The sequence below is a fragment of the Sapajus apella genome, unplaced genomic scaffold (assembly GCF_009761245.1).
Source record: "Sapajus apella isolate SASKATOON/1434 unplaced genomic scaffold, GSC_monkey_1.0 scaffold59, whole genome shotgun sequence".
NCBI classification, from domain to species: domain Eukaryota; kingdom Metazoa; phylum Chordata; class Mammalia; order Primates; family Cebidae; genus Sapajus; species Sapajus apella.
Window position 1 is genome coordinate 3,665,250 of NW_022436999.1, and position 19,884 is coordinate 3,685,133.

General features: G+C 37.4%; 1 protein-coding gene across 6 annotated transcripts in view; it reads right to left on the reverse strand.

Annotated features, from left to right (window-relative positions):
• The window catches only part of SLC39A9 (solute carrier family 39 member 9), a 53,759-nt gene that overhangs the window by 17,747 nt on the left and 16,128 nt on the right, over positions 1 to 19,884 (reverse strand). For 5 of the 6 annotated variants that reach the window (XM_032245800.1, XM_032245803.1, XM_032245799.1 and 2 more), the window contains exon 2: positions 12,676 to 12,784. In XM_032245800.1, the coding sequence (XP_032101691.1) occupies positions 12,676 to 12,784 (109 nt within the window). Of the gene's footprint in view, positions 1 to 11,955; positions 12,654 to 12,675; positions 12,785 to 19,884 lie in introns of those variants that run through there. The other variant, XM_032245804.1, reaches the window with a different exon arrangement.

Below are 19,884 nucleotides of genomic sequence, written 5' to 3' on the forward strand. Positions count from 1 at the left end.
GAGATCTCATCGTTCACCCAGGCTGGAGTGCAGCAGTGGTGCAATCACGGCTCACTGCACCCTCGACCTCCCAGACTCAAGCAATCCTCCTATCTCAGCCTCCCAAGTAACTGGGAAACCACAGCCAAGTACCACAACAATCAGCTAATTTAAAATTTTTCTGTAGAAACAGGGTCTCCCTATGTTGCCTAACTGGTCTTGAAATCTGGGGCTCAAGTGATCCTCCTACCTCAATTTCCCAAAGTGGTGGGATTACAGGTATGAGCCACCATGCCCAGTCTACAGACCCTGTCTCTTAAAAACAAAAACAAAACAGGCTGATCGTGGTGGCTCATACCTGTAATCTCAGCACTTTGGGAGGCCAAGGCGGGCGGATCACAAGGTCAGGAGATTGAGACCATCCTGGCCAACATGGTGAAATCCCATCTCTATTAAAAAATACAAAAATTAGCTGGCTGTGGTGACGTGTGCCTGTAATCCCAGCTACTCAGGAGGCGAGGCAGGAGAATCGCCTGAACCAGGGAGTTGGAGGTTGCAGTAAGCCAAGATCTTGCCACTGCCCTCCAGCCTGGTGACAGAGCGAGGCTCTGTCTCAAAACAAAACAAAACAAAACAGTTTCACAAAATAATATCCAACCCTACAATAGTTATAATACACTCTTGTATTTCTTTCTTTCTTTCCCTCTCTTTCTTTTTGAGACAGGGCACAGCCCTGTCACCCAGACTGGACTACAATGGTGCAATCTCAGTTCACAGCAACCTCCATCTCCTGCACTCAAGTCATCCTCCTACCTCAGTCTCCCAAGAAGCTGGGACCACAGACACAAACTACCAAGTCCTGCTAACTTTTATATTGTTTTTCTGGAGATGAGGCTGGTCTCAAATTTTTGAGCTCAAGTGATCTACCCACGTTGGCCTCCCAAAGTGCTGGGATTACAAGGATGAGCCGCTGTGCCTGGAACTATTCTTTTCTTTTTGAGACAGTCTTGCTCTGTACCCAGGCTGAAGTACAGTGGCATGATCTCGGCTCACTGCAACCTCTGCCTCCAGGGTTCAAGTGATTCTTATGCTTCAGCCTCCAGAGTAGCTAGGTTTACAGATACACTACACAGTGAGTTCTTGTGAGATCTGATGGTTTTACAAGGGGCTCTTCCCCTCTTCACTTGGCACTTCTCCTTCTCACTGCCTTGTGAAGAAGATGACTTGCTTCCCCTTTGTCTTCCATCATGATTGTAACTTTCCTGAGGCCTCCACAGCCATGCTGAACTGTGAGTAAATTAAACCTCTTTATAAATTTCTAACCTTTATAAATTACCTAGTCTTGGGCATTTCGTTATAGCTGCATGAAAATGGACGAATACACTGGGCATGGTGGTGCACACTTGTAGCCCTAGCTACTTGGGAGGCTGAGGTTGGAGGACTGCTGGAGCCCAGGAGTCGGAGGCTGCAGTGAGCTATTATTCTATGATTGTGCCCCTGTACTCCAACCTGGGCAACAGAGAGAGAGACCTTGTCTCTGGAAAACAAATAAATAAATAATTAAAATAAATCATTATATAAAAGAAACCTGCAACTTATATGTTTATTGCAGCACTATTCACAATAGAAAAGATTTGGAATCAAACTAAGTGTCTATCAATGGGTGAATGGATAAAGAAAACGTGGTAGATAAATATCGTGGAATATTATGCAGCCATAAAAATACATGAAATCATGTTTTTTGCTGCAGTGCAGATGAAACTGGAGGTCATCTTAAGTAAAACAACTCAGAAAGAGAAAGCCAAATACTGCATGTTCTCACTTACAAGTGAGACCTAAATAATGTATACACATGGACACAGCGTATGCAATAGTAGGCTTTGGAGACTTGGCAGCACGGGTGGGAGGAGGGTGAGGAATGAGAAATTACTTAATGGGTACAAGGTACATTATTTGGGTAATAATTTCACTAAAAGCCTAGATCTTACCAGTATCCAATGTATTCATGTAACAAAACTGCACTTGTACCCCTTAAATTTACACCAATTAAAATGAAGAATCTTAAAGAGCTCTATTTTTATGAATAAATGTCAGGGCAAGAGTTAATAAGGGCAGATTAACCCATCCCTATTCATTCATTCATTCATTCATTTTTCCAGATTTATTATCTGGAAAATCTTAAAGATTGGATAATACTCCATTCTGTGTGTACACGCATGCGTATTACAATTTATCCATGCATCCACTGACAGACAGACACATTGATTTCATATCTTGGCTCTCCTGAATACTGCTATAGTGAACATAAGAGCAGAGAGATATTGCTTTGAGATACTGACTGCATTTGTCTTGGATATATACCCAGAGGTGGGATTGCTGGATCACAGGTATTTATATTTTGAGTTTTCTGAGGAATCCCCATACTGTTTTCTATAATGGCTGTTTTACATTTCCACCAACAGGGTACAAGGCATCCTTCTTTTCTACATCCTTGCCAACAGCTATCCTTTGTCTTTTTGATGACAGCCATTTTAACGGGTGTGAGGTGATATCTCACTGTGTTTTTGATTTGCATTTCCCTGATGATTAGTGATGCTGAGTGTTTTTTCATATACCTGTTGGCCATTTGTATATCTTCATTTGAGCAATGTCTATTCAGGTCCTTTGCCCATTTTAATGTCTATTCAAGTCCTTTGAGTTGTTTTCTTGCTGTTGAATTGCTTGAGTTCCTTTATATTTTAGATATTAAACCCTTACCAGATATATGGTTTAAAATATTTTCTCCCATTCCGTTGGTTGTCTCTTCACTCCGCTGATTGTTTCCTTTGCTGTGCAGAAGCTTTCTAGTTTGATAGAACCCTATTTGTCTATTTTTGCTTTAGTTGCCTGTGATTTGGGGGTCATATCCAAAACATCATTACCGATAAAAATGTTAAGAAGCTTTCCCCTGCATTTTCTTCTAATAGTCTTACATTTAAGACCTGAAACTGTACGTTTAAGTCTTTAATCCATTTTAAGTTCAATTTTATATTGTATGAGATAAGGGTCCAGTTTTATTCTTCTGCATGTGGAAAGCAGTTTTCCCAAAACCATTTATGAAGAAACTACCCTTTCTCACTATGTGTTCTTGGTACCTTTGTCTACTATCATTTGACTGTAAACAGAAGGATTTATTTCTGGGGTCTCTTTTCTGTTGTATTGGTCTACATATTTATTTTATCCCAATACCATACTATTTTGATTACTATAGCTTTGTAGTATATTTAGAAATCAGGTAGTGGTATGCCTCCAGTTTTGTTCTTCTGGTTCAAGACTGCTTTGGCCTCAGGGCCTTCCATGGTTGCATATAAATTTTAGAATCGTTGTTTCTATTAAGGTTTATTTGTCTTACAGTTCTGCAGGCTGTCCAAGAAGCATGAATCTGAGGATCGCAGGAAGCTTCCAATCACAGCAGAAGGGGAAGAGGAGTCAGCATGTCACATGGTGAGAGAGGGGAGAGGTGCTATGCTCTTTTAAACAACCAGTTCTCCTGTGAACTAATAGAGGGAGAACTTACTCATTAGCAAGAGGACAGCACCAATACATGCATGAGGGATCCACCCTCATGACCCAAACACCTCCCGCAGGCTCCGCCTCCAACACTGGGATCAAATTTCAACACAAGATGTGGAGGGGACAAATATCCAAACCATAGCAAATGCCACTGGAATTGTGATGGGGTTGCATTAAATCTGTAGATCACTTTGGGTAGTATGGATATTTTAACAATATTAATTCTTCCAATTCATGAACATAGAATATCTTATTTATATCTTCTCCAATTTCCTTAATCAATGTTTTATAGTTTTCAGCATATAGATTTTTACTTCCTTGGTTAAATTTATGCCTAAGTATTTTATTTTCTGATCCTATTATGAATGAAATTGTTTTCATAGTTTCTTTTTCAAACAGTTCATTGTTAGTATACAGAAATGCAAATGATTTTTGTACGCTGATTTTATATCCTGCAACTTCACTGCATTTGCTTATTAGTTCTAATAATTTTTGGATAAGTCTTCAGGTATTTTCATATATAAGATCATCTCATCTAAAAAGAGACAACTTTACTTCTTCCTTTCCAATCTGAATGCCTTTTTTGTTTGCCTGACTGTTCTGGCTAAGGCCCCCTGCATTTTATTTAAATGTAGAGCCAAGTGACAAAAAATGCCACAGATTATCATACCTCTACAAAGAATCTGATACATGGCATTCCTACAGAAGTGATAAAAATGAGTGGCATAATCTATATTGAGCCATCGCTGAAAACAGCAGTTTTGACAATACATCATATTTGTATTTTCACCTTTGACCCAAAAGTCTACCTTCCTAAACATACCAATTCTAACAGACCAAAGAATTTTGATGGTCAAATTTTGGCTCAACAGTAAAGTGCTGCATTACGCAATAATCCTTGAAGTTCTTAAAACTTCTTTCTATAGACAGTTTTTTTTTTTCACATGAAAGATGATAATCATCTAATTCCAGTGATTTTAGGGCTATAATTACAGACAAGAGGTTCCTTTTTATGTTAATTAGTATTTAACAATGCTTATTAAAGCATCAGAGCAATTAGTTAAGATGATATACTGAGTTCTGAAAACAATATATTTCATAATTATAAGGTCCACAGAAGAACAAAACTATAGGCTGTAGTAACATGTATACAAACTTTTTTCTTGAAGTATGAAGAAAAGTTAGTTTGCTTTACAATAAAAAAAGATGGAGGTGGGTGTGGGGGGGTGGGCATGGTGGCTCACACCTATAATCCCAGCTCTTCGGGAAACCAAGGAGGGTGGATCACGAGGTCAGGAGTTCAATACCAACCTGGCCAATATGGTAAAACCCTGTCTCTACTAAAAATACAAAATTTAGCTGGGCATGGTGCATGTGCCTGTAGTCCCAGAATGCTTGGGAGGCTGAGGCATGAAAATCACTTGAACCTGGGAGGTGAAGGCTGCAGTACACTGACACTTATCACTGCACCCAGCCTGGGTGATGGAGCAAGACCCTGCCTCAAAGGAAAGAAAAAAAGAAGAGAAGAAAAGAATAAAGATCTCAAATCAATGAGCTTCATCTAAAGAAACTTTAAAAACTAGGAGGAAATAAATCAATTATTTGAAAGACAGAAACTTCCAAAACATACTCAAAAAGAACTAGGTAACTTGAACAGTCTTATATCTATCTATTTAAAAAACTGAATTCATAGTTAAAAACCTTCCAACATAGAAAACTCCAGGCCAACATGGCAAATTCACCAGTAAATTCTAACAAATATTTAAGGAAGAAATATTATTGATTTTATACATTCTCTTCTAGGATATAAAAGAGAAGGGAACGCTTCCCAAATCTAAGAGGCCAGCATTCCTTAATAAAACCTGTACACAGACATTGTAAGAAAGGAAAACCACAGGCCAATATTCTTCATAAACCGCAACACAAAAATCCTTAGTAAAATATTAGTAAATTGAATCCAGCAGCATCTAAAAAGAATTATATATAATAACTAGGAGATGGGTATATGCAAGACTAGGTCAACATTTGAAAATCAATCACTGCAATTTGCTCCATTAACAGACTAAAAAAAGCATCTGATGAAATTCAACATCCATTTAAGATGAACACTCTCAGCACACTAGGAACAGAATGGAACTTCCTTATAACATTAAAGTGGCCATATTGCCCAAAGCAATCTATAGATTCAATATTATTCCTATCAAATTACCAACATCATTTTTTACAGAACTAAAAAAAAAATTCTAAAATTCATATGGAACCAAAAAACAGACTGAATAGCCAAAGCACTCCTAAGCAAAAAGGACAAAGCGAAACGCAACACATTACCTGATTTCAAACTACACTATAAGACTACAGTAACCAAAACAGTGTGGTCCTGATAGAAAAACAGACACATGGACAAATGGAACAGAACAAAGAACCCAGAAAAAAAGCCATACACTGACAGCCATCTGATTTTCAGCAAAGTCACCATGGAGGACTCCCTAGTCAATAAATGGTGCTGGGATAGTTGGCTAGCCATATGCAGAGGAGTGAAACTGGACCCCAACCTTTTACCAAATACAAAAACTAACTCAAGGTGGATTAAAGATTTAAATGTAAGACCTCAAACTAGAAGAATCCTAGAAGAAAACCTAGGAAACCATATCAGCCTTAGGAGAGAATTTATGACTAACTCCTCAAAAGCAATTATAACAAAAACAAAAATTGACAAGTAAGACCTAATAAAACCAAATAGCTTCTGCACAGCAAACTACCAACAGAAAAAACAGAATGGGAGAAATTATTCACAAACTACACATCTGACAAAAGTTTAGCATCCATAATCTATCAGGAACTTAAAAAACTAAACAAGCAAAAGACAACCACATTAAAAAATAGGCAAAAGACATGAACAGACACTTCTCAAAAAGACATGCAAGCTGCCAACAAACATAAAAAGCTGCTCCAAATCACTAACCAGCAGAGAAATGCAAATCAAAACCACAATGAGATATCACCTTATACTAATCAAAATGGATATTGTTAAAAAGTGAAAAAACAACATGCTGGCAAGGCTAGGGAGAAAAGGGAACAGTTATACACTGTTAGTGGGAATGTAAATTAGTTCAGTCACTATGGAAAGCAGTTTTGGAGATTTCTCAAAGAATTTAAAACAGAGCTAACATTCAAGCCTGCAATCCCATTACTGAGTATATATCCAAAAGAAAACAAATCACTGTACCAAAAAGAAACATGTACTCTTATGCTCTTCACAGTACTGTTCTCGATAGCAAAGACATAGAATCAACCTAGTTGCCCATCAACGATAGACTGGATAAAGAAAATGTGGTACATATACACCACGGAATACCATTCAGCCATATAAAGAATGAAATCATGTCCTTTGCAGCGAGGTAGATGAAGCTGGAGGCTATTATCCCAAGTAAATTAAGGCAGGAACAGAAAACCAAACACCACATGTTCTCACTTCTAAGTGGGAGCGAAACATCAGGTGCCCATGGACATAAAGATGGCAATAATAGAAACTGGGGACTACTAGAGGGGGAGGAAAGAAGGAAGGTAAAAGGTGAAAAACTATTGGTATGCTCAGTACCTGGGTGATGAGATCATTGTACCCCTATCCTCAGCATCATGAAATACAGCCAGGTAACAAACCTGGACATGTACCCCCTGAATCTAAAATAAAAGTTGGGAAAAAAAGAGATAAAGGGAATCCATAAAAAACCTGTATCTAACCTCATATCTAATGGTGAAAGACTGAATGTAAGTAAGGCAAGAATGCTCATTTTCATTCCTAATCAGTCTCAGAATGGATAGTCTAGTTAGGGCAACAAGGAAGGGAAAAAAAGGCAGATAGGAAAGGAAAAGGTTTAGCTGTCCCTATTCGCAGATGACATAAATATTTATGTAGCAAATCCCAAGAAATCTATAAAAAAGCACCTATGCATAATGAAATTTATTATACTAGAACTTTCAACATATTAGAATACTAGAAATTGAAAGCATTTTGAAAGTATTATTTACAATTTTTAAAAACTTGAAATATTTAGACATAAATCAATAAAATATCTGCAGCTCTATAAGCTAAAATTACAACACTGATGAAATAAATCAAAAATCTAAATAAATGGAGAGACTGGGCTCATGGATTGGAAAATACAATATTCTTAAGGTGTCTATTATCTCCCAAATTTATGGATTCAACTTAATCTCAGTTAGAATGCCAGCATGATTTATTCTGTAGATATATGACAAGCTGATCTAAAAATTTTTATGTAATGGCAAACAATTTTATGGGAAGCCAAAACAATTTTGAAAAATAAGAACAAAGTGGGCTGGGTGGGGTGGCTCATGCCTATAATCCCAGCCAAGGTGGGAGGATCGCTTAGGGTTAGGAGTTCAAGACCTGGGCAACAGAGTGAGACTGTCTCTACAAAAAGTTTAAATAATAAGCCAGGCATGGTGGCGTGCACCTGTTGTCCTAGCTGCTGGAGAGGCTGAGGTGGGAGGATCGTTTGAGCACAGGAGTTTGAGGTTACAGTGGGCTATCATCATGCCTCTACACACTCCAGCCTAGGTGAAAGAGTGAGACCCTGTCTCAAAAAAAAAAATAAATAAATAAATAAATAAAGGACTACACTACTTGATTTCAAGATTTGCTATGAAGCTACAGTCATCAAGACAATGTAGTACTGCAAAGGGTAAACAAACAAATCAATAAAACAGAATAGAGAATCCAGACATAAACCAACGCAAATACAGTTAATTGATTTTTGACAAAAGTGCAAAGACAATTCAATAGAGAAATGATTTTTTTTTCAACAAATGATGTTGGAACTACTGAACATCAATCCATATGCCAAAAAAATGAACTTTCACCTACATTCAAAATTATATCAAAATAGATCATAGAACTAAATGTCAAATCGAAAATTATAAAAATTCTAAAGGAAAATGAAAGAGAATATCTTTGTGAATGTGGGCTCAGCAAGGGGTTTTTAGATATGATACCAAAAGCACAATCTCAAAAGAAATAACTGAAAAATTGGACTTCATCAGAATTAAAAACCGTTCTCTAAAAGATACTGTTAAGAGAATGAAAAGATAAACCACCAACTAGGAGAAAATATTTGCAGAACATGTATCTGATAAAGGACTTGTATCTAGAATACACAAAGGACTCTCAAAACTCAATAATAAGAAAACTCAATTTTTAAAATGAGCAAAATGCTTGATATCACCACAGAAGCTATAACAATGGCAATTAAGCATATGACAAGATGTTCAGCATCATTAGTCACAGGGAAATGCAAATTAAAACCACACTAAGATATCACTACGTTGCTATTAGAATGGCTAAAATAAAAAACTAAAACAAAACAGACAATACCAAGTATTGACAAGGAAGGGGAGAACTTGAACTTTCATCTATTATTGATGAGAATGCAAAATATTACAGCAACTTTAGAAAGAGTTTGTCAGTTTCCTATGAAATTAAACATATATTTGTCATGTGACCCAGCAATCCTACCTGTAGGTTTTTTGTTTTTTTTTTTGAGACAGGTTATGGCTCTGTCACCAAGGCTGGAGTGCAGCGGCACAATCTTAGCTTACTGCAACCTCCGTCTCCCAGGCTCAAGCAATCCTCCCACCTCAGTCTCCTAAGTAGCTGGGACTACAGGTATGCAGTACCACGTGTGGCTAATTTTTTGTAGGTATAGGGTTTTGCCATGTTGCCCAGGCTGGCACTTGTAAGTATTTTTGCAAGAAAAATAAAAACTCACGTTCATACAAAAACCTGTATATTCATAGTGACTTTATTCATAGTCACTGAAATCAGAAACCACCCATAAATGTCTTCCAACTGGTGAAGGAATAGACAAATATGGTTCATCCAAACAATGAAATATTACTCAGAAGAAAAGGTACAAATTATTGATATACAGAACAATATGAGGGGACTTCAAAAATCTTGTTGAAAAATTGAATTAAAAGATTAAAAAAATTAAAAAATATAACCTTTATTTCTCAACATAAGCTCTATCAAGTGAGAGACACTTTTGTAAACAATGATACCAGCTTTTTAGTTCACCTCTAAAAACCTAAGGGTCCCGGAAATTTAACCATGTCAATCAATGCAGTCATTTTTACATTATTAACTGAAGAAAAATCGGTGCCCTTTGTAGATTTTAAGATTAGGAAACAAAAAGAAGTTGGAAGGAGTCAAATCAGGACTTTAATGCAGATGCCTAAAATCTTCCCATTGAAAATCTCGCAAAATTGCCCTTGTCTGATGAGAGCAATGAACAGGAACATTGTCACGGTGGAGGACTCTCTGATGAAGCATTCCTGGGCATTTTTCTGCTAATGCTTTGGCTAACTTTCTAAAAACCCGCTCATAATATGCAGATGTTATGGTTCATTGGCACTCTAGAAAATCAACAAGCAAAATGCCTTGCACATCCCCAAACACTTGTCAGTGACCTTTGCTCTTGACTGACCCACTTTGCTTTGACTGACACTTCCACTGTTCGGTAGCCATTGCTTTGAATGTGCTTTGCCTTCAGAATCATATCCGTAAAGCCATGATTCATCCTGTGCTACAATTCTTTGAAAAAATGCTCCAGGATCTTGATCCCACTTGGATCCCATTTCCATTCAGAGCTCTGCTCTTGTCTGCAGCTGATCTGGGCACAACAGTTTTGACATCTATCGAGTGGAAAGTTTGTTCAACTTAAAATTTTCAGTCGAATTGTGTAAGCTGAACCAATGTAGAGGGCTATGGGGTTGATTATTTTTTATGCTGTTAATTTTGTCTTCTTTATTTACGGTATGAACAAAATTAATCTGTGAAAATAGATGTGGCTGGTCATTTTCAACATCATCTTGTCCCTTCTTAAAACAAGTTATCCATTTGTAAACTGCTGAATTCTTTGGAACACTGTCCCCATAAACTTTTTGTAAACCATCAATTATTTTTCCATTCTTGCACCCAACCTTCCCCACAAATTTGATGTTTGTTCTTGTTTCAATCTTAGCAGAATTCATGTTACTCCAATACAGGCTCTCTTCCTTGTCTTAACCTTTTTAGTGCCTCTAACTAGATGTTATAACAAGTCAGTGCAAGCTTATTTTAAGGTTTTTGAAATCTATGCATAGTTTTTCCACAATACACATTTTCCCTGCATATACTGAGATTCGAATGCATTATGCTAAATAAGAAGCCAGACCCAAAGATTACATGATTCCATTTATACAACATTCTGAAAAGGCAAAACTATACAGACAGAGTAGAGATCAGTGGTTTGCCAGGGGTTGGGAACGGAGGAAAGATTTTAGTCTTAAACTATAACTGGCCTGAGGGTGGTGGCTCACACCTGTAATCCCAGCACTTTGGGAGGCCAAGCTGGGAGGACTGCTTGAGTCCCGGAGTTGGTGACCAGCCTAGGCAACAGAGCGAGACTCTATCTCTACAAAAAAAATTAAAAATTAGCCAGGCATAGTAGTGTGCATCTACAGTTCCAGCTACTCAGGAGGCTGAGGTGGGAGGATGGCTTGAACCCAAGAGAGTTGAGGCTTCAGTGAGCTGTGATTGCAAAACCGGACTATAGCCTGGGCAACAGAGTGAGACTCTGTCTCAAAACAAATAAAAAACCATACCAAAAAAAAAAAAAAAAAAAAACCAACTATACCTGAAACATGGTATATGAATTATATCTCAAATTGATATGAAAAATAACACAAAGAAACTATACTTGAAGCACTTCTTTACTCTAGTGTTTCCAAAACTTGTTCCATAAAAATCGTAGACAATTTGTTAAAAATAGATATCCCAGGATCCTTCCCTGGAGATTGATTAAGGAATCTAGGCTGGTGGTCAGTAAATTACACTTTTAAAATGCACCTCTTCCTCGAAGAAATGATAAGGAAATCATTATCACACAAGTTTAGAAAACAACTGCCACCCATAAAAAGCCAAATATTAGGATAGTGATTTCTATAGTGGAATCACATCTCAGAAAAATTCAAGATGGCTCACTAGGATATGAAAGAAAATACAGATCTTCTATGTATATTTAAATCTCAGGTCTCAAAAATATTCCTATTTTTGGAGTGTATTTTATAATGTACACATTAAATCAGTGCAATAGTGCATGTAAACCATTCCCCCACCCCGTAGGATGTATGACCATAAAAAAGTAGAGACCACTGCTTTAAGGCTCCCCAATACAGCTGACCACTCCTCAGCCCCTGTCCTATCTTGCAATCCTTATTTATATCTGCCACAACATTTCACCCATCAAACCCCAGGCCTAAGAGCATCATCATTCTGGATAAAGGACACAGTTATTTTCCTCTACCAAGATCTGAAAAAGTATATATTATATTGTATCTTGTAAGAAATTTGGAAGTGCCTACTTCTTTATATTATTCTTAACATCTGGTAAACTCTTGGTACTTGAGGATTCAGCTCACAGATTTAACAGCTGTGGTGTCAATCTTTCACAGGTAACTGTGAAGTTCCATGACAATGTAGTCATGAATGTAATCTGATTTTGCTGAGTCGCAAATGTGAATCAAGTATGCTTCTCGGCTGTGTGAAGGACCAAATTACTTTGCTGGTGAGTGAACCAAGCTGACCACCAAGCATTTACTCACACATAACTATACTGTTCCCTCTGCTTGTTGCTATTAAGGTCAGGAAAGGCTTCTTTAATTTTTCAGTTACAGGTATCTTTTACTGCATGGGTCCTCACCAATTATCTATAAAGTTTACTGTAAAGCGTCCTTAAATATTTATATCTATATGTTTTTTAAATAAAAAAAATGCAACCACTATCATGTGGGATTTGGGAAGTGTTTGAGTAAGCATTAAAAAAGAACTGTCATAACTTAAAATGACTCATATTCATGCACTATGGCAAATAAACATTAAGTGGTATTCATGAATTGGGCCATTCAATTCACAAACTGCTAAGGACGTGTTCAATATCAAAGACAGCAAGATATCTCTCAACAATTCTTCTCAGGGTAGAATTTACGGTAAACATGAACTGTGCTCAGAAAATATACGACTAAGCTTCATCCTGCCCCTCCAAGTCAATAACATATCTCAAATAAGGCTCTTCTCTTTCTCACCCTCAAGAATGTCTTCATAAAGGGCATGTACTCCTTCAGGCACGATGACCGCCAGAGCAGTTCCACAGAGAAGTCCAGCACCCAAAACAGTCACCAGCTTCAGTCGCTCCTGGGCAGAAAACAAAAGAAATCATTGTAAACTTTGATTAATGAATGGGAAAAAGTTTCTGAAGTACCTGTAATCAAGACTGTGAGCTGCTCATTCGTGAGACCAACATCTACGGTAGACAGTAAAGATGAAAAATGATCAATTTCATGAATAATGCCAATTAAAACAAAGAGGTTTTTGGTTTTTTTGGTTTTTTTTGTTTTTCTGTTTTTTTTTGAGACAGTCTTGCTCTGTCGCCCAGGCTGGAGTGCAGTGAGGTGTCTTGGCTCACTGCAACCTTCACCTCCAGGGTTCCAGTGATTTTCCTGCCTCAGCCCCTGTGTAGCTGGAATTACAGGCACATACCACCACATCTGGCTAATTTTTGTATTTTGAGTAGAGACGGGGTTTCACCATGTTGGCCAGGCTGGTCTCAAACTCTTGATCTCAGGTGATTGGCCTGCCTTGGTCTCCCAAAGTGCTAGGATTACAAGCGTGAGCCACCACACCCAGCTAAATGATTTTTTTTTTTTTTGAGACAGAGTCTTGCTCTGTTGCCCAGGCTGGAGTGCAGTGGCATGATCTTGGCTCACTGCAACCTCTGCTTCCTGGGTTCAAGCAATTCTCTGTCTCAGCCTCCCAAGTAGCTGGGATTACAGGCGCCTGCCAGCACACCTGGCTAATTTTTGTATTTTGGGTACAGAGAGGGTTTCACCATGTTGGCCAGGCTGGTCCTGACCTCCTGACTTCATGACCCACCTGCCTCAGCCTCCCAAAGTGCTGGGATCAGGCATGGGCCACCACGCCTGGCTGAGATGAAATTTTTTAAATGACCAAGTTAACAGTTAAGAAAACATCTGCTATCCATGATAGGGAGAACACGTACACTTTAACACTAGAATGTGAATTGCTACAACCTATCTGGACCACAATTTGGCATTTCGATTTAAAGCCTCAAAAATGCAAACTCTTTAATACAGAAATTTTACTTCTAGGAATTCACCCTAAGAAAGAATTGTGCAAAGATGACCATTGTACTTTTTACGAATGCAAACCTAAAAATAAATGTCCAATAAAGGAGACTGGCTAAATAAACTATAAACTTCATCAGAGTACCACATCACTCAGCTATTAAAAATTACGATATAAGTCTGTTCATGGATATAGGAAGTCAGGAAAGGCAACCAACATGTAATGATAACCTCATATTTATAAAAAATATTTATACATAAGTAGAACACATTACATTAAACATTAACACATTTTTACTTAAAATGTATAAATAATTGCAATAAACATATAACATAAAACATTTATAATTTATCTACAATAAACATGTATTACTCATATGATGAAAAAAATGTATTTAGACATTAATGCTAAAATTATTCTATGGTTTTAATCCAACTTAATTTTAATTGTTTTCTTTTTACCCGAGTTTGAGAGACTCCCTCCTGTCATACAAAAGATTAGATTTCAAAGCTTCTTGAAACAGCAGAATACCATAATATGACTTCCTGGGATCTTGGAAGTATGAAAAATGATCTTAAGAACTATAATTAGGCGGGTGGATCACTTGAGGTCAGGAGCTCGAGACCAGACTGGCCAACATGGAAAAACCCCATCTCTGCTAAAACTACAAAAATTAGCTGGGCGTGGTGACGCACACCTGTAATCCCAGCTGCTTGGGAGGCTGAGAAAGGAGAATCACTTGAAACCAGGTGGCAGATGTTGCAGTAAGCCGAGGTCGTGCTGCTGCACTGCAGCCTGTGCGACAGAGCAACTCTGTCTTAAAAAAACAAAACAAAAAACAAAACTACAAGGGGAGCCAGGCACAGTGGTATGCACCTGTTCCAGCTGCTCAGATGGTAGAAGCAGAAGATCACTTAAACCCAGGAGTTCAAGGCTGTAGTGTGCTACAATCACATCTGTGAATAGCCACTGACTGCACTCCAGCCTGGGCAACATAACAAGAACTGTTTTTTAAAAAACAAAAAATAATAAAAACTACGAGAAGCTGAGCATGGCAGTACACACCTGTTGTCCCAGACACTGGGAGGCTGAGGCTGTAGGGAGCTATGATCTTGCTGAATTATACTTGAGCCTGATCAACATAAAGAGACCCCATTTTTGAAAACAAAACCACAAGGGAATAATTATGTATGTTGTTTATGAAAAAGTTTCAATAATTTAATGGTATATCACGTACTTCATCTGTTTGTTTCCTGGTTAACAAAAATAGCAGCTACAATATCTCAGATACACTACTGAACTTCTGACTGAGAGACTGGGGTCTAACTAGCTTTTATAAATATTATCTCTATGGGAAAATGGTTTCTTAGCTAAAAGGCTGGTTGAAACATTACCCCCTCCTTGTTTGGAGGGGAGGAAAGGGATCTATGTGTCTACTGAAAAAGGGGGAAATAAAGCTGCAGTGTCAACACCAACTAATACTTGCTATATAGCAAGAGGAGAATCCCCTGATCCCCAGTACACAGCCAGGTCAACCCTTATACTTCAAAATGGCTATTAGGTACTTATAAACTGAGAGTATTCCAGTTAATGACTCAGTACCTCAACTTTTCCTCTATAAAATATTTCTACATGTCTTATAAAGATACAAGAGGCAAGAGAAGAAAGTAATTGAAGTATTTTGGAAAAATGACGCCAAACAACTGGTGTTACTATTTTATACTTTATTATATTTTTTACAGGCGTCAGGACTCACCTATTTCGCTATTTAACACTGACCTATTCTAAGCTTCTTTGTCTTTTCCAATATACTAAACTCCCCAAACACTGCTAATCACAACATTCATTTGAAAGAAACTGTCGGAGCAGGTAGAATGAAAAACCAGCTCTATTTTGTGTAGAAGGTAACATAGTAACTAATGAGTCTGTTTATCATTCTCTCAAACGACTGACTTCATAAAAATCGCCCTTATTTTTTTTAAAAAAAATTCATAAATCTAAAGTATTATTCTAAGGAAGCACAAAAATTAGGGGAAAATTGAACTGAGTATACTATTTCCTTTCAGGAATTTGGTTTCATAATTCCATAATTCAAATTAATGGACAGATTGTTAAGGAAGAAAACTGTCCTGTCAGCATTAAGTATACTCTACTCTGGGAAACAGAAATGAGAGATACCCCTGCTTTGCAAATTAAGGGAAAATGAGAAAGGATGAAGGTGATGTACTTAAAAGAGAAAGAGCTGACTGCTCTCAAGAGTCATTTGGGTGGTAGCTTACATCATACACAAATATTAATTGTTTGTGTTTTATATACCAAATATAAGACCTAAAACTCAAAAGCTCCTAGAAGAAGATGTAGGCAATGTCTTTGAAATCTTGGGATTGGCAAAGATTTCTTAGCAAGGATGGGAAAAACATAAACCATAAAAGAAAAAAATACAACATCAAAATTTAAAACATTTGCTGATCCATTAAAAAAATGATCAGGCCGGGCACGATGGCTCACACCTGTAATCCCAACACTTTGGGAGGCTGACGTGGGCAGATCACTTGAGTTCAGGAGTTCGAGACCAGCCTGGCCAATATGGTGAAACCCCATCTCTATTAAAAATACAAAATTTAGCCGGGTGTGGTGGCACATGCCTGTAGTCCCAGGTACTTGGGAGACTGGGGCAGGTGAACTGCTTAAACTTGGGAGGTGTAGGTTGCAGTGAGCTGAGATCACATCACTGCACTCCAGTTGGGCAACGGAGAGGGAGACCCTGTCTCAAACAAGAAAAAATAAAAACAGACAAGATACATAGTGAAAGAAAATGTTCACAATACAGCTATCTGTAGTGAAAATACATGCATATGTGGTGAATGCTGGGGTAACACTGTCTACACCCCTTCAGGTCAGAGACACCTGTTTCCCAGCTCCTGGGAGTGCTACCTAATGATGACGGCTCAGGACTGAGTCTGTCCCTCTGAGCCAAAGACAAATGACTAGCCTGAAGTTATAACCCCTCCCCCAGGGCAGCCCATATCCAATAACTAGCCCAATGGGGCTGTGTGGAAGGAGGTAAAAAGCCTGACACCCTTGCCTCAAGTCAGGATAATTCTGAAGTGCCATCCAGCTTCAGAGCCTGCTGCAGGGTGAGTTGAGGCCTCTATTTAACGGAATTACATTTCAACTTCACTTAATCCTGCTCATTCTCTTACAAGCTATTCCTAAGAGCACTCTCCCACAAAGTTCCTGCATGCACATCTCCTTCTCAGAGCCAGTTTTCTGAGGAACACACCTATGACACTGACAATGGACTTGTATTTGAAGTAGAAAGAGCTTCTACAACTCAATAATAAAAGACCACCAATTTACAAATGGGTAAAACACTGAACAGACACTTCACAAAAGATGTATGAATGGCTAATAAGCCCATGAAAAGGTGCTCAAGATCATTTAGTCATCAGAAAAATGTAAATCAAAACTATGCATGATGCCATTTCATACCCATTAAAATGGCCAAAATTGAAGACTGACAACTCTAAATAACTACAAGACACAGAGCAAATGGAAAACTCACATATTGTTGGTGGCAGCATAAAATGGTACAACCACTTTGGAAAATTAGTAGTCTCTTAAGAAGTTAAACCAGCATTCTCCTTTTGAGTATTTACCCAAAAGAAATGAAAACATATGTCCCCAAAATACTCGTGCAAGAATATTCATAGAAGCTTCATCAAGGATATCCACAATCTGGATCAGATGACAGAAGAATGCATAAACAAATAGTGGTATATTTAAACAATGGAATACTACTCAGCAATAAAAAGGAATAAACTAAGGGCACATATAGCACATAAATGAATAAATCTCATAAACATTTTCCTGATGTTTGGGTGAAAGAAGCCTTACACAAAAGATTATGTACTATATGAATCAATGTATATGAAGTTTAAAAACAGGCCAAACTAATCTATAATGACTGAAGTCAGAACAGTGATCGCCTCTGGTGAGCAGGGATGAGGAGGTGGCCACACAGTGGGGATTCACTGGAAAGTGGCATCAGGTTACTTTCTAGAATAATAGAAATGTTCTAAATCTTGATTAGGCTGTGAGTTACATTTATAAACATTTGCTAAAATTCATCAAACTATATTAAGATCTGTACCCTTCACTCTATAAAATTACCTATTTATAAAAAAATTAACTGGGTAGTAATTTACTCAAAATTTCTGAAAGGATTTTAGAACTATTTAAATTAAAACTATTTTAGAACTATTCAGTTTTAACAAGGCTTCTTTCTTCATGGTAGTTCTCTGAAATCAAGGTGAGAGATCTAATTAGAATACTAAAAGGCACTTCCAAAAATTTTCCTTAAACAATCTCATCTGTCATTCAGATATTTCTTAAAAAATAATTCACTACAATTTTATGCCAATACCATCATGGGGAAACCAGTGGTGTTCACAACTCTGGATCAACCCACAATTTACTAGGCACTTAGCAAGTGCTTCATAATACTTCACTCTCGGGTCACATAAAAGGCTACATTGAGATAAGTTTTAAAAGCAAGAAAAGAGTTCAAGACCAGCCTGGCCAACAGGCCGAAATTGCATCTCTACTAAAATACAAAAATTAGGCGGGCATGATGGTGCCCAACTGTAGTCCCAACTACTTGGAAGGCTGAGGCAGGAGAATTGCTTGAACCCAGGAGGAGAAGGTTGCAGCGAGCTGAAACTGCCACTGTGTTCCAGCCTGGGTGACAAGGCAAGACCCTGTCTCAAAAAAAAAAAAAAAAAAAAAAAAGAATATGAACAGGAGTTTGGTGCAAATTTTTAGAAAGCCACAGTAAAGGTTTTCATTAATCTTTAGACCCACATTTTAAAAATAGGGATATTAGCTACCAAAGTTATCACAGAATTCAAAACTGGAAGAAAATATAAAAAAACTAAAAATGATTTCCTCTCAATACATAGATGGAGAATTGAGAGCCAAAGATGAGAAGCGATTTGCTCAAGATCAGATGACTAAGCTGGTTAGCGGTATAGGGATGATTACATTTGGCACTGCACTCCATGACAATGTTCATCACATCGCATAAACATACAATCCATTGTATAAAATTTATCTCCAGAAAAGATGATATTCATGCAAACTTTTGGAAATTTATCTCCAAAATTTATCTTCAAAAAAGATGATATTCACACAACCTTTTAAAATAGTATGAATCACCAAAATCCTCTAGCAACATCAAGAGAAAAACCAAAATCATAATTAGTTATAATTCTTCTCTATTGATGTTTCTAACAGTCCGTGACAAAATAAGGACAATATAGTGAGCATATAATAAAGCTTTATTTCTTCAATGGAAAGAACTATTTTTTATTCTGAGATTATGTCCTACCTAATGTTTGGTTAAAATGTCCTTTCTTTTAAGAAATGATGGTGACAATAGTTTTTGTTTTTAGTTTCAGTGTTCTTACACAGTAAAATTAAAAGGAGGTAATCTTGTATCAATTCTTTGAAATTATAAATATATGATCTGTGAAAACCATGACTTAAGTGCAAGCATTAAATTATAATACCATCAAACATTCAGAAACAAAGAATTTGAGTTTGTAGGAAGAGACCATCAAGGTAAATTTGAATGAATCATCTAGTTTTGTAGAATTTCCTTTGAAGAAACGCAGCATGAGGTGAAACTACCGTATTGTTTTCAGTTCACTTTGAAATTAAGTACATTTATTTACCAAATAAAATTAAATATCCACTGAACACTGTTTACTGTTGGTTTCTATAACCCCTTCACCACAAAATTACGAGTTCTGTCAGGGCAGAGATCTTTAATTTACTGTCGAATTCACAGTTTATAAGACAGTATCCGGCACACAGCAGTTTCTTAAATATTTATTGAAAGAATGAATTAAATGCCCACCACCATGCAAAGCACTGGGGACTTAGTGCCGGCCACTGGGCTCTGATACAAACAAATACACAAATGCAGTGGAACCTCTTTACAATATCTGTGCCAGGAAACAGACCTCAATTATTCCTTTTAAGTGTAACCATAGCAATAATTTTCAGTAGAATTGATGGTTTCACTCAAGGGACATGCAAATACATTTAATAAAGGGCCATAGGCTGGGCAAGGTGGCTTATGCCTG